This window comes from Pelophylax lessonae, assembly GCF_965119305.1.
Source record: "Pelophylax lessonae genome assembly, chromosome: 10".
NCBI classification, from domain to species: domain Eukaryota; kingdom Metazoa; phylum Chordata; class Amphibia; order Anura; family Ranidae; genus Pelophylax; species Pelophylax lessonae.
In genome coordinates this window covers 222,098,466-222,114,060 of record NC_138777.1, presented here as the reverse complement: position 1 = coordinate 222,114,060, position 15,595 = coordinate 222,098,466, and the positions used below count along the sequence as shown (strand labels likewise).

General features: G+C 50.3%; 1 protein-coding gene across 1 annotated transcript in view; it reads right to left on the bottom strand.

Annotated features, from left to right (window-relative positions):
- The window catches only part of URI1 (URI1 prefoldin like chaperone), a 177,145-nt gene that overhangs the window by 4,176 nt on the left and 157,374 nt on the right, over nt 1-15,595 (bottom strand). Inside the window, exons 7-9 of the mRNA XM_082270827.1 lie at nt 13,651-13,819; nt 10,992-11,232; nt 992-1,134 (exon numbers count right to left, since the gene is read on the bottom strand). Coding sequence (XP_082126953.1) covers nt 992-1,134; nt 10,992-11,232; nt 13,651-13,819 — 553 coding nt within the window. The remainder of the gene's footprint in view (nt 1-991; nt 1,135-10,991; nt 11,233-13,650; nt 13,820-15,595) is intronic.

Here is a 15,595-nt window from a genome sequence, read left to right as displayed (position 1 = left end):
GCACAGGTGATCAAATACCACCAAAAGAAAGCTCTGTTTGTGGGAAAAAAAGGACGTCAAATTCGTTTAGGTACAGTGTCGCACGACCGCGCAATTGTCCGTTAAAGTCACGCAGTGCCGAATCGCAAAAAACACCCTGGTCGGAATGGGGGTAAAATCTTCCGGGGCTTAAGTGGTTAATTGGTGGATCTCTTTTAGGTTGAACAATGAGACATCCCCAGCGCTCCGTACATACACTCTTTGATTAGGACAATGTCCCAACAGTCAAGTAAGACAATGTTTAGGTGCCAAGCAGGGTCCCTTTCTCAAAGCGTCATAGTTACCCTATTACTACAATGTGAGGAAGGGACACTGCTTGGCCCCAAATTATAGGCTTACTTGACTGATGGGACATTGCACTAATAAAAGAGTGTATATGTTTGTATATGTAGCGGAGTGCTAGTGACGTTTTATTGTTCCACCGTGGTGTGTGCAGTGCCATCCGCTACAGTCACTACTAGCACCCATCAGATAGAACACTGGAAGGATTGCAGTCCTCATCCTTTGATATCTCTAAAGTGGAAATCTCCTTTAGGCTCCGTACACATATAGGCGTTTCGGATCGCGGGCAGAATTGCCGCGACTCTGCCCATGATTCCGAACCATTGCAATTGTCGACGACAAATCGTGGTAAAATCGCGGGATGCCTGACGCCCAAAATAAGTTCTTGTACTACTTTTGCGTGTCAGGCGTCCCACGATCCTGTTTGCGCGATTCGCCGGGCAACAATTGCGGCAAAATCGCGCCACGTTTGGGGTGCCATTGCAAGTCAGGGTAATCGCTCGGGTGTCCCACGACTTGCAATGGTTCAGAATCACGGGCAGAATCGCAGAAATTCTGCCCGCGATCTGAAACGCCTATATGGGAACAGAACCTTAAATGTATAAAAATTCCAGAAATCACACACAATCCACCTTTCTAGTACAACAGACAAACATGGCGTTAAACGTACCTGTAAATGTCCGCTGGCGTCTTTATAACCGGTAATTCCGGGGCAGAGTGACCGTTCCCATTACTGTTTTTTCTTTTCCTTTTGGCTTCTTCTTTCTTTTCGCTGAATTTTAAAGTAGTGTTTTTTCCAGTGTTTATTCTCACCTGGGGGGACGAATAAAAAATGTAAAGAATTCCAGGTTTGGATATTTTATATATAGTTACATTGTTCCACCTTGGACCAATGTAACTATGTATATACCATGCCTGGCTGATGCCCTTGAAAGCTGGAAATCATTGAAATAGCCATTGCTAATCCAGTGATCTCCACTTGCTTGGGGGTCCCGTGCCAAGCAGCCAACCTGATGCATTGTGAACAAAAGTGGTGGGGTGCTAGGCATGGGCGCCATTCAGAGATTGCTTTGCAGACCCTGAATGAATTCAAAACGTTCTCTGTTTGGACTAGATGGAGAACATGACATCACCGCCCTTACCTCCACCCCTACCTCCAAGTCTTACCTGAAATTCTTCAACTCCTTCGTGACCGGGCTATAGCCGATTGATGGCTACAGCGTGGCCGCACTTTGTCATATGACACCCTCCCATGCTCACGCTACCTGCGTGCCCCCTGCATTACAGATCAGGGTAAAAAGCCAATCACTGCAGCTCTTTACCACATTAGCTGTGTTCAATCACAGCTGATCACAGATGTAAACAGGATTTGCTGGTTATCGGTAATCCCCCCTCACGCTGACAGCGCGTGAGGAGAGAGGAACCGAAAACCGGCAAATCCACACAGGGGACATCTGCACTGACAATCAGGGCACTAATTATTAGTGTCTTGCTTATCAGTGCACACCTGTGCTGTCAATCCGATCCGTGCCACCTATGTGTGCCCACCAGTGCCACCTATGAGTGCCCACCAGTGCAGCCTATGAGTGCCCACCAGTGCAGCCTATGAGTGCCCACCAGTGCAGCCTAAGAATGCCCACCAGTGCAGCCTATGAGTGCCCATCAGTGTATCGGTGCAGCCTATGAGTGCCCATCGGTGCAGCCTATGAGTGCCCACCAGTGCCCACCAGTGCAGCCTATGAGTGCCCACCAGTGCAGCCTATGAGTGCCCACCAGTGCAGCCTATGAGTGCCCATCAGTGTATCGGTGCAGCCTATGAGTGCCCATCGGTGCAGCCTATGAGTGCCCACCAGTGCAGCCCATGAGTGCCCACCAGTGCAGCCTATGAGTGCCCACCAGTGCAGCCTAGGAGTGCCCACCAGTGCAGCCTAGGAGTGCCCACCAGTGCAGCCTAGGAGTGCCCACCAGTGCAGCCCAGGAGTGCCCAACAGTGCAGCCCATGAGTGCCCATCAGTGCAGCCCATGAGTGTCCATCAGTGCAGCCTATGAGTGTCCATCAGTGCAGCCTATGAGTGTCCATCAGTGCAGCCTATGAGTGTCCATCAGTGCAGCCTATGAGTGTCCATCAGTGCAGCCTATGAGTGCCCAGTGAAGTAGAAAAATTACTTATTTATTTATTATGTTACAACTTTTTTTTTTCAAAATTTGGGGCAAATTTTTTTTAGTTTGTTTAGCAAAAATGATGATTAAATACAACCAAAAGAAAGCTCTATCTGTCTAAAAACAAAATGATAAAAAACGGAATTTTTGTAAAATCTTACCTGTAAAATTCCTTTCTCTGAGTCCTCCGACAGTCGCCGCCTCTTCATATTCGTCACATATGGGTATTAGACTTTGCTCCGAAGGAGTAGCTAGGCAACAGAATATGTTAACAATAAAGCTTTAACATATCCCACCCTCAAGGGGTGGTCCCCTCAGTCAATACCCTCCTACTTCCTGCAACCATATCTCAGTTTTAGTGGAATAGCAGTAGAGTATACATACAAACCCCAAAAGAGGGGCGGGGGCGGCGACTGTCGGAGGACTCAGAGAAAGGAATTTTACAGGTAAGATTTTACAAAAATTCCGTTTTCTCTTACGTCCTCCGACAGTCGCCGCCTCTTCATATTCGTCACATATGGGGACGTCCCAAAGCAGTGCAAAACATGAGGGGTGGGAAACGCATCCGCGCCGAAAGGCAACGCAGTCTCCACATCAAAGAAAGGAACCTTACCAAAGGAAGGAACTAGCTGGGCAACAGCAAAAATAAGTGCTCAACAGGAGCAACAACCCAGGAAAAGACAAAAAACCAGGGGATACAAAACTTATCCCAACAGCCAGGAGTCCCCAACAAGGGACCCTAGGGAACAGCCGCACTAAGAACCTTGCGGCCAAAGGAAGCATCCGCCGATGCCTGAACATCTACTTTGTAGAATTTTGTGAAAGTGTGCACGGTCGACCAAGTCGCCGCCTTACACACCTGGGCTACAGAAGCCCCATGACGACAGGCCCAAGACGTACTCAGAGATCTAGTAGAGTGCGCCTTCACAGGCACAGGGGGAACCTTCCCCTGCAAGGCATAAGCCTGTTCAATGGTCTGCCTGATCCATTTGGCAATGGTAGAGGCGGAAGCCGCCATGCCCTTCCGAGGACCCTCTGGAAGAACAAACAAGGAGTCCGTCTTTCGAAAAGACTCAGTCGATTTAAGGTAAACCCTAATCGCTCGAACAACATCCAGAGAATGCAATCTCACCTCCTTAGGATGTTTAGGCTTCGTGCACAACGAAGGCAAAACAATATCCTCGTTAAGATGGAATTCCGAAACTCGTTTCGGCAGAAAAGAAGGATTAGGTCGCAAGACCACCTTATCCAAATGAACAACCAGGTACGGAGACTTGCAGGACAAAGCCGCCAGTTCCGACACTCTGCGAGCCGAAGTGATCGCCACCAAAAAGGCGACCTTTTTGGACAACATAGACAACGAGATCTCCCTGATCTGTTCAAAAGGAGCACGTTGTAACACAGACAGGACTAGATTCAAGTCCCAAGGGGGCAAGGGATCCCTCCTAGGAGGAACCAGATGCCGCACACCCTGAATAAAAGTGCCAACCAAGGAGTTGGAAGCTACGGGACGTTGAAACAGAACGGCCAGCGCAGACACCTGACCCTTTATCGTAGCCAGCGCCAAACGCTGATCGACACCCGTCTGAAGGAAAGACAGCACACGGGAAACCGAGTACGTGCGGGGTGAAAACCCCCTGGACTCACACCAGGCAAAATAGGCCTTCCAAGTACGGTAATAAACCTTTCCCGAGGAAGACTTCCTCGCGTTGATCAAGGTATGAACAACCTCTGGAGAGAGACCCTTCTCCTTCAGGACCTCGGTCTCAACAGCCAGGCCGTCAAAGCCAGCGACTGTAAAGCAGGATGATAAATCGGTCCTTGAGACAGTAGATCGTCCCGAAGAGGCAGACGCCAGGGGGCGTCGACCGCCAGATTCACGAGGTCTGCGTACCAGGACCGGCGAGGCCAGTCCGGTGCCACAAGAATCACCGTGCTGCGTTCCGAGTGTAACCTGCGAAGGAACCGGGACAGCAACTGAATCGGTGGAAACGCGTACATCAGCCTGTACTGATGCCACGGGGCCACTAACGCGTCCGACGCGTCCGCCCGAGGGTCGCGCGTCCTTGCCACGAACCTCTTCACCTTGTAGTTGAGGCGAGACGCGAACAGGTCCACATCTGGAAGACCCCACTTCGCGCACAACATCTGGAAGACAGCCGGGTGGAGAGACCATTCCCCCTGATCCAGGGTCTGGCGACTCAGATAGTCCGCCTGCCAGTTCTCCACTCCCGGAATGTGAACCGCCGTTATCGCCGGGACATGAGTCTCGGCCCAAGACAGAATGTCGGCCACTTCTCGAGCCGCTCGGGCACTCCTGGTGCCCCCTTGGTGGTTGATGTAGGCCACCGCCGTGGCATTGTCCGTCTGCACCCGAACCGGGCAGCCCTGCAGCCGGTCCGTCCAGCGATGAAGACAGAGCCTTATCGCACGCAATTCCAGAATGTTGATCGGGAGGGAAGACTCCCCCTCCGACCAGGTCCCCTGGGCGGACAGAACGCCCAGAACACCACCCCAGCCCGACAGGCTGGCATCCGTGGTGATTATCGTCCACGAGATCGGACGAAACGACTTGCCCCCGGACACCAACGGGGACTGGAGCCACCACAGGAGGTTTTCCCTGGTGCGATGACTCAACGAGATCTGAAGATCCAGAGATTGAGGTCGCCCGTCCCACTTGGACAAGATCTCCGCTTGGAGACCCCGCGTGTGAAACTGCGCGAAAGGAATCGCCTCGAAAGCCGAGACCATCAATCCCAGACATCTCATACACGTCCGCAGAGACGAGTTCGGAACGTCCCTGAGGGACCTGACTTCCTCCTGAAGAGTCCTGAGTTTGTCTTCCGGCAGGAAGACCTTCGCCTGCACCGAGTCCAGTATCATTCCCAGATAGGGAAGACGAACCGACGGACTCAGAGTCGACTTTGGAACATTTATCGTCCAACCGAACTCCTGCAGAGTTTGCATCGTGACAGACAGGTCCTTCTCCAGACCCTGACTGGTCGCAGACCGAATCAGAATGTCGTCCAGATACCCCAGGACAGAAATGCCCTGGGCTCTCAATAATGCCAGAACCGGTGCAAGCACCTTGGTGAAGACCCGCGGAGCCGAGGCGAGCCCAAAGGGCAACGCCACGAACTGGTAGTGATCCTCCGCAATGGCAAATCGAAGGTATCTCTGATGACCCTCGAATATGGGGACGTGAAGATACGCATCCTTCAAATCGATGGAGGCCATGAATTCCCCCGGAACCAGGGCAGCCACCACCGAGCGCAGGGATTCCATGCGGAACTTGCGAACCCGCACAGAGCGGTTCAGAGCTTTCAAGTCCAGAATTGGACGAACCTTGCCCTCCTTTCTGGGCACAGTGAACAGATTGGAATAAAACCCCCGAAATCTGTCCCGATGAGGCACCGGAACCACCACTCCCTGAGCCCTCAGGTCCCGCACCGCCAGGCGCAGATCCCGCAGGCGCTCTGGAGACAGTTGTAGATTTGAGGGAAAAAATCTGCTCTCTGGCCGAGAGAGAAACTCGATCTTGTAACCAGATCGAACGATTTCCAGAACCCATCTGTCCCGCACACGGGCCAACCAGGGCTGAAGAAAACCGAGCAAGCGTCCCCCCACCCCAAAACTGGGTGAGGGCGCCCCTTCAGGCCGAACTGTTAAGGGCCGCAGGTCCGGATTGGCCGGACTTCTGTTTTCCAGACCAGGGCTTCTTCTGAGAGCCCTGGCCCTTGAACGGTTTGCCCTTGTAGTGCGGCCGAAAGGCACGAAAGGACCCCTGAGGGGGCCGAAAATTAGCATGCTTCTTCCCAGAAGCCCCCTTAGCCTTGGGGAAATGGGGCAAGAGAGTGCTCTTACCCCCAGTAATCCCCTTAATCAACACATCCAGGGACTCCCCAAAAAGGCGAGACCCATCATAAGGCAGATTGGCTAAGGTTTTACGTGAAGATTGGTCCACCGACCAACATTTCAACCAAACCAGGCGGCGAGACAACACCGCCACGCTGTGCACACGCGCGGCCAACGGAATCAGGTCCAGGTCCGCATCACACAGATACATGACACCCTGGTGGATCTGATCCACCATATCCAGGGTCGCCGCTGAGGCCGAATCGGCCACTAGGACGCGCCTAAGCATCTGCGTCCAACTTGCGATCGCCTGGGCCGCCATGAGAGAAGCAAACAGAGCCTTAAGCATAGAACCCGTAACAGAATAAGTATGACGGGCAAGAGACTCCAGTCTCCTATCCGTGGCATCACGGAAAATAGGGGATCCCTCAGCCGGGATCGCAGTGGCTTTGTTCAAAACCGCAATAGCATGATCTACTGGCGGAGGCACACACCACCGTTCATCAGTGGCAGGCGAGAAAGGATAACGCAGCTTAAATTTACTTGGTACCGCAAAAGGCTTGCGCAAATCGCGCCATTGGTCCTTAACAGCGCGCTGAAAATCAGCATTGCAGGGAAAGACCTGCGGCGTCCTGCGTTTTCTCTGCGTCCCATAAGCCGCCAAGGCAGCTGGGGGACACACCTCGTCCTGCAAACGTAGCGTCTGCTTAATGGAAGCAATCAACTCATCCATGATTGCAAGCTCTTCAGGCGAGCCAGGGGGAGAATTATCAACCCCCTCAACTTCAGCCGCTACCTCAGACCCCACTAGATCCAGAGAGGAGCGGGACCCCGATAGGGGGGTCCCCGCCAGAACAGCCCCATCACCTTCACCCTCAGAATCAGAGGACAGAGCAACTCTGGGCCGTTTAGTAGATTGAGCAGCCACCAGCATTTGCACCTGTGCAGCAAGGCCAGCCACAATAGTGGCCAAATCCCCCCCTGGGGGGGAAACAGCGGTCCCCTGGCTTTCCACCAAGACTGTGGGAAATTTGCCCTCCTGAGAATCCATTGCCCCTGTATGCCAGACAACCAAGGGTTAACTGCCCCCTTACAGCAAGCGCGGCAAGCGCAGCCCACCGCACCACACTCAGGCACAATGAGACCCCCACAGGGAATATACAGACTGAATACAGGCAATGGAACACAGGAATAGAAGGATAAAACCTGAGGAGACTCCGCTGCTGCTGCTGCCTCGATCGGTGCTTCCAGGAGAGAGGAAGTGATGCTGCCAGGGCGCTCTATGTAAGCCTATGGAGGCTACAAGAAAATGGCCGCCGTGCATGTAAACCATGCGGCCGGAGCGGGCGCCGGTAAAATGGCGCCGTTTGGCGCCGAAATCGCCGCTCCACAGTGCATAAAATCACACACAATATCATCCCATAATATGGATATATGTTAGATCGCCGCAGCGATCGCTGTATATGCCCCAACATGCCATTAAAAACATGCCCCACAGCACACAGCTCCTCACACTGCCCAGCCTGACATACTCAGTGTCATACAGCTCCCCCCCCCCCTTGCAGCCCACAGCATGCAGCCGAGAGATAGGGAGACAAGCAGTGTGATTAAAGGCAGGTTACACAGTCCCAGACTGAGACCCCCCCAGACAGACAGGTCCCCACATAGATACACTTACCTCACATGGCGTGGGGAACCCGCACAGGCGAACAAGCCGCTGCACATGAGGCAGGGAGAGTCGCTACTCAAGACGCACACAATGGCGGTTCAGAAACCGCACAGCGTCCGGTGAGGTAGCCACCTCACCAAACATCCCTGCACCGAACAGGGATGGGTCGTTCACCGTGCCAGGAGCGTTACCTGGCTGAACGCTCGATGGCAGACTGGGAAGCCACTGACCCACGACCTGCGACCAGGGGGATCAGCCCGAGACCCAGTCCGCATGATCCTCTTCGTCCGAAGAACTAACTAATGCTGACAAAAATAACAGCTAAGTAAAGGTAGAGAGAAAACTCAAACAAAATATCAAAAAGAAGAAAGAGTCTGGGACAAAAAGTCCCAGCACAGAGAGAGCCAGCCACTCCTGACAAGCTAGACATTAAAACTGAGATATGGTTGCAGGAAGTAGGAGGGTATTGACTGAGGGGACCACCCCTTGAGGGTGGGATATGTTAAAGCTTTATTGTTAACATATTCTGTTGCCTAGCTACTCCTTCGGAGCAAAGTCTAATACCCATATGTGACGAATATGAAGAGGCGGCGACTGTCGGAGGACGTAAGAGAAATGTAGTTTAGTTCCAGCTAGCATGACCGCACAATTGTCATTCAAAGTGTGACAGCGCTGAAAGCTGAAAATTGGCCTGGGCAGAAAGCAGGGGAAAGTGCCCAGTAAGTAAGTGGTTAAAGAAAGCAGATATACACAATAGTCTAAACAGGGTAATAGTTATAAAGTGTTAGAAGGCAGGACTGCGACGTTCTTACCAGTACTGCAATATAAGGGAATGAAAGTGTGAACATGGTTGGCTACTGTGGACATGAAACAATTTGTCCTTTGAGTGAGCCTGTGGTTCCACTACTGCAGGGAAAAAGCAACAAATTCACTTTGGAGTACTGGTGCCCAACCTGCGGCCCTCTGGTACTTGTTGTGCTTCCCTCAGACTCTAACAGTCTGCAGTAAGAGAGGGGGCCATGACTTGTAAAGAGTAACAGCAGGGATATCTATTAGCCTCATGTACCATGTCCCCACTGTCTTCTGCAGCATGTCTCCAGTCTCCAACCAAGCCTGTTCCATATACATAGTCTCTGACCATATACTCTAGTCTGTGCACTCTGTCTGACCTCTCTAGCAGCACACATACTTGACATTTATTTGTGGCCCTTTAGTGATATCAGGGGCTGCGTCTGAAGCCCCCTATACCTTTGTAAGTGGACAACCACAGCTTCAGAACTTGGCCCCCAGCTACACATACCCTGCTTTTGCTGCTCCATTGCTTCCGCCCCTTTATAAAACAAACAAAAAACAAAACATAAAACTATCAAGCCCCCAAAAAAAAAGATGGCATGAAGTGTCCTCTGCCCCCCCCAGCCTCTTTCCTCTGACACCTCATAGCAGTGTCCTATGTCCTTCACATCATTCCCCCCCCCCCCTCCACTGTAGTGTCCTCTGTCCCTCTCCCATAGCAGTGTCCTTCCCCTCTTCACATAACCTCCCCCCTTACTGTAGAGTCCTATGCACCCCCATAGCGGTGTGCTGTGCCCCCCCCCCCAAAGCAGTGTTCTCTGGCCCCCATAGCAGTTTCCTCTGCCCCCCAGCCTCTTTCCTCTGACACCTCATGACATAGCAGTGTCCTATGTCCTACACAAGTCGTGTCCTTTGTCCCATTCACATCAATTTCCCAACAACAGAGTGTAGGTAGCATTTCCCTTACAATGACGGGTTGGCAGAGTAGAGTGAGAGGCAGCACAGTACTGGATGGAGGGCGGGAGTGAAAGTCAGAGTTAACTTTTCACATTAACAAGCTGGTGATTGGTTGCTAGGACCAACTGGCGACCTAGCAACCAATCACCTGCTGGTTAATTTGAAAGGTTAACCGCGGCAGCTCCTGCCCTCCGCCCAGTACTGTGCTGCCTCCCGCTCTCCGCTTTGCCATTAAGATGAGAGCGGTGGAGACTGGAGGGAAGAATCAGCCAAGTCGAGTTTGCTTTCTACCAGTCAGCTGCCTTGGATCGACGGGATGCCAGCCCTGGATATAAGGTAAGGTCGGACTCTAAAGGGGTCCCTGATATAGGAAGGACTCTGGTGTGGAATCTGATGTAAGCAGGTACTCTGGTGAGGAACCCTACGTAAGCGGGTACTCTGGTTTGGAACCCGACGTAAGCGGGTACTCTGGTGTGGAACCCGATGTAAGCGGGTACTCTGGTGTGGAACCTGACGTAAGCGGGCACTCTGGTGTGGAATCTGACGTAAGGGGGTACTCTGGTGTGGAACCTGACGCAAGCAGGTACTCTGTTGTGGAACCTGACGCATGCGGGTACTCTGGTGTGGAGCCTGGGGTAAGGGGGTACTCTGGTGTGGAGCCTAATGTAAGTGGGTACTCTGGTGTGGAGCCTGATGTAAGCGGGTACTCTGGTGTGGAGCCTGATGTAAGGGGGTACTCTGGTGTGGAGCCTGACGTAAGTGGGTACTCTGGTGTGGAGCCTGACGTAAGGGGGTACTCTGGTGTGGAGCCTGATGTAAGCGGGTACTCTGGTGTAGTGCCTGATGTAAGGGGGTACTCTGGTGTGGAGCCTGATGTAAAGGGGTACTCTGGTGTGGAGTCTGATGTAAGGGGGTACTCTGGTGTGGAGTCTGATGTAAGGGGGTACTCTGGTGTGGAGTCTGATAAGAAAAGTGCAGACAAATTATTTTTATTCAACCTTTAATAATGGTTCAAGTCTCTTTGATTTGTTTTACTGAAGTGATTTCTGAATTACATCATGTGGATTATAAAAAGAGCTCCAAGTAAAACGTATTCATTTAAATGTACTGCAATCCTTTTTAAAACTGCTTTTTTTTTTTGGCCCGTGAGCATTAGTAAAATATGCACTGTGGCCTCGTAGTGAAAAGTTTGGGGACCCCCAACCCAAAGGAAGATGAGAGATTGCTGGCTACGTACCCTTTTTGGTTCAACCGTATGGGAAAAGTAGATGGTGGCAACTGAGTTTTTACAGCTTGCAGAGTCTTCGTCGTCGCTGTGTTGCGAATGAGACCCATTCACACAGCCTGAGATCAACAATTCCGATTTCGTATGACTGCCCGCAGCGAGATGATCTTGTTTCACGTTTAGGTCGTTCTTCAGGTTCTCCTTGTTGTCTTCGTAACCGGAATCCCTGCCGAGGCGTGGATCTTCCGTTACTCTGAAAAATGATACAAACTGTTCTCTGAGTGGTGGATGCTGTCAATGCCATTGTATCACACAGTCTGTGGTGACATCTTTATGGTGGTCGGTAATCTGAGGACATCCACAAGAGTGTAGCTGCCCTACCACTTGAAGACTGCAATACTTACTTTTAGGTCAGTACTTCATGTGGTTATACCGCTGACAGAGAACTTAACAATATGTTGTTAAGGATGCGGGCGGCCGACTTCCCAGCCCGCTGCCTAACAACCAGCTATTTATTCACACAGAATTAAAATCTGTCAATTGTTTTTCAACAGATCTGAATTCTAATCTTTCTGAAAAATTAGAATTCCTTAGAAAACAGATAAACTAAATGAATTTTAACGGATTTCAACAAAATTCGTTGCTATTTTATTCAGAGATTCAGATACATCCGAAGAATTGTTACTATTTCATTCGAGGATTTGGATAAATCAGACTCTCCAAATAACCAAAAATGTGTCCGAATTTTCATTCAGACTACTTAGAGATGGAAAATATTATTGCCAAGAAAAAAACGAATATAATGTAAAACGATTCAATCTGCATCACATAAAAACATATAAAAAGCACTCACATTTTAATGTGCCATACATGAGCAATAAAAACAGCCTGAGTTAGCGGACCACAGAGTACCACCATTCGGCTCTCACCGGAGCTGGCGTGCGTTCTAAACCTGACCGGAAGTGACGGCTGTGGCTCCGCCTCAACACGTTTCGTCACTCCAGAGCTTAGTAAATGAGCAGAAGCCCTGCTGACTTTCATCATCCAATCAGGTGCAAGCAAACATTTTCCTTGCATGTCATTGGGTATTTTTGCAAAGTGAAGCTTTACCTCATTTACTAAGCTCTGGAATGACTAGTGCGTAGTCTATTTGCCTTTAGTGAATCAACCCCAAAGTGTCATTTCTGTCTGCTGCCTTCTTTCTCTGCTATATGCAAGAGTCACTTCTGACAGGTTTTCGTGACACCGAGAGAAAAGAGGTGACAGGGAGGGAGCTCCAGTACACAGCCCGTTTTTGACAGCCTCAGCTCTGTTCCTGTGTGAAGAGAGGTGTGTCCCTTCTCTCCAATCAGCTCTCACTGAACTCTGTAGAGCTCCCTGCCCCCTGCTTTCTGAAAGCTCAGACAAGCTGTGTAAATTCTAGACTTTAAATAGATGTAGAGAAGAGAAGACAGAGCAGATAAACAGGAACAACTTTTTTAGAAGGCTTTGCTTTATCTCTGTGTATCACCTGAGGCCAGTCACTTCACTGGGTAAATGGAAGGGCTTACAACCACTTTAAAACTGTTTGCGCCTGTGAAACAGTGACACACTTCCATACCCTGATATCGCACCTGCCCTCCAATGAAGCTAATGGAGAGCAGATCACACTCCATTAGCTTCGTTCCAGGCCACTCCAGCCCGAGAAAATTACGCCAGAAACCGTAAGTCGCTTCTGGGTTCTTACTAAGGTAAGAGAAACCAGCAAAAGGATGTTCACTGATCTCCCTCTTTATCCGGTGGCACCAGCCATGCCGTTTCTGGGTCAGCCAATGGGAGCACAGACCCTGGGAAACATGATGTGGGTGGGCAGCTGTTACACATGTATGTAAACCCCATTGAAAGGGTTAAGTAGAGCCTCTGGTTCTAGCAAGTGATGATAACATTTTTAGATTGTAAGCTCTAACGAGCAGAGCCCTCTGATTCCCCCCGTATTTAATTGTATTGTAACTGTACTGTTTGCCCTCACGTTTGTAAAGCACTGCGTAAACTGTTGGCGCTGTATAAACACTGTATAATAAAAATTAAAAAACTGGGTTTTTGACTTACTGTAAAACCCTTTTCTCTGAAATTCAATGACAGACGCAGCTCCATATTCTTCTTAACCATTGGGTTATGCTGCTCCCTACAGCAGTAGGACACTAGGTAGGAAAAAACTTCACCACACCTATGGGGCAGTTCCTGCAGGCATACACCCACTCACTCAGCTATAGGATTTAGCTTTGGGACGTCTCAATGGTTAAGAAGATATGGAGCTGCGTCTGCCAATGAACAATAGAGAAAACTGGATTTTTGACTTACCGTAAAATCTTTTTCTCTGAAGTTCATTGACAGACGCAGCACCCGCCCCTCTATTTCTGAGTGGGTTGGGGTTTTTGTTTGTAACAAAACTGGATCCTATAGCAGAGTGAGTGGGTGTATGCCTGCAGGGACTGCCCCATAGGCGTGATAAAGTTTTTTCCTGCCTAGTGTCCTTCTACTTTAGGGGGCAGCATAACCCAATGGTTAAGAAGAATATGGAGCTGCGTCTGTCAATGAACGATAGAGAAAAAGCGGTTTCTGATTACTCATGCCTCTGCTTAGCCAAAGCAACACGCCAAGTACTGAAAAAGAAAATCCAGGGGATCCTTACTCCGCAAGCTCTCCTCGCAGCTCCTCTTGTTTCTCCAGCTCCTCAAGTCTGGCCCAGAGCGCCGCATTGTCTACCAACGGGTCTTTGGACTCTTCTTCTCGAAAATCAACTTCATTGCTGGTCTCGGCCTTTGGTTTTGAGTGAGGTCTGTGCGCTGTACGGTGTTTGCCTATGAGGATATCAACCATGTCATTATACATAAGCTATGGACACAAGGATACTAAAATAACTGAAAGATGTAAAGCTGAACTGGACGGCATTTACCATTCAAAAACACTATAATTAACATTTGGCAATTCTTTTTATTTTTATAGAATAAAACCTTTTTTGTATCCTGTGTTGCATCCCAGTGCTGCTGATCTCCTACAGATTCTTTGCTGCTGCTTCCTGTCTATATGCACTCTAGTGATGGCTGCAAAGCGTTTCCCAGGGTCACTTTCCTGATGGACAATGTGCAATAATATGGCCACATGTTGTCTCCATAGGAAACATAAAAAACAAAAAACTTTGACCAGCACTTATAAGGTCAATGGTACGTTGGTGAATGTTAGTTCTAAAGTCTGTGCATGCATCCCAGTGCATGAGAATGGGGGCATACTGTCACTTCGGATGGTTTCGTTTAGAATTGATGGGGTGGCTGCCGGCTCCAAACAGAGCTAGATGGGACTCTGTAATAGACAAGCAAGGGAAGGGAGAAGAGAGCAGCACAGAGTGCAGATTAAAGGGTTGGTTTATTTCATTAAAACATTCTAAAACTCACAGAGAGGAGATAAAAGGCCGTTTTTATTATGCTGACCTCCCTGAAGACCTCCAAGACTGCCCAGGAACCAGGAAGGGCCGGACACCACCGACACAGCCCGGACCAGCAGCTGCTCCTCTCCACCTCTATGTCCTCCCTGATGACCTCCAAGACTGCCCAGGAACCAGGAAGGGCCGGACACCACCGACACAGCCCGGACCAGCGGCTGCTCCTCTCCACCTCTATGACCTCCCTGATGACCTCCAAGACTGCCCAGGAACCAGGAAGGGCCGGACACCACCGACACAGCCCGGACCAGCAGCTGCTCCTCTCCACCTCTATGTCCTCCCTGAAGACCTCCAAGACTGCCCAGGAACCAGGAAGTGCCGGACACCACCGACACAGCCCGGACCAGTGGCTGCTCCTCTCCACCTCTATGTCCTCCCTGAAGTGATGCAGATGACCGTTTTTATTATGCTGGCCTTTTATCTCCTCTCTGTGAGTTTGATTGTTTTTATGAAATAAACCAACCCTTTAATCTGCACTGAGGTGGCGCTGCTCTCTTCTCCCTTCCATTCCATAGGAAACATAACTATTAGAGTGCAACGCAGGACCAAAATTGGGAAACAAGGAGAGTGCTGTGACCAGAGGATTAACTAGAACCTCTAGGGCCCTAGTGCAAGAAATCATGAAGGGCCTCCTCTGACTGCCAGGACCCCTTCCTCTGGTCCCAGGGCCCTTCCTCTGGTCCCAGGGCCCTGTACACACAAAGTAGCATCGATATTCCCATCGCACACTTTCCTGGATAGGGCTTTAGGAGTAGCGGGTGCTGTAGCAACCACCAGCTGGAACTGGAAACATCACAGATCAAATGTACATATTAGCCAGCAAAGCACGGATCGTCCATCACATCCACCTCTTTTATTGAAGAATCCCAGAAGATATACTGCAATGTTTCGGAGCCGCGCAGGACCCCTTTGTCATGCCTGACGAAGGGGTCCTGCGTGGCTCTGACACGTTGCACTATGTCAGGGGTAAGCAAACTTGCAGAAATATGAGGACCGTAGGGCACTTCTGTAGGGGTGATCTGTCTTACAACACTCAATGTTGGCCTCCTGGGTGGGTGAGCGATTTCTTAGCTGTCCCTGGGGCCACTCCTCCAGAGAGCAGAAGCACGCTCCAAAAGTAAACATAGGAGAAAAGGGG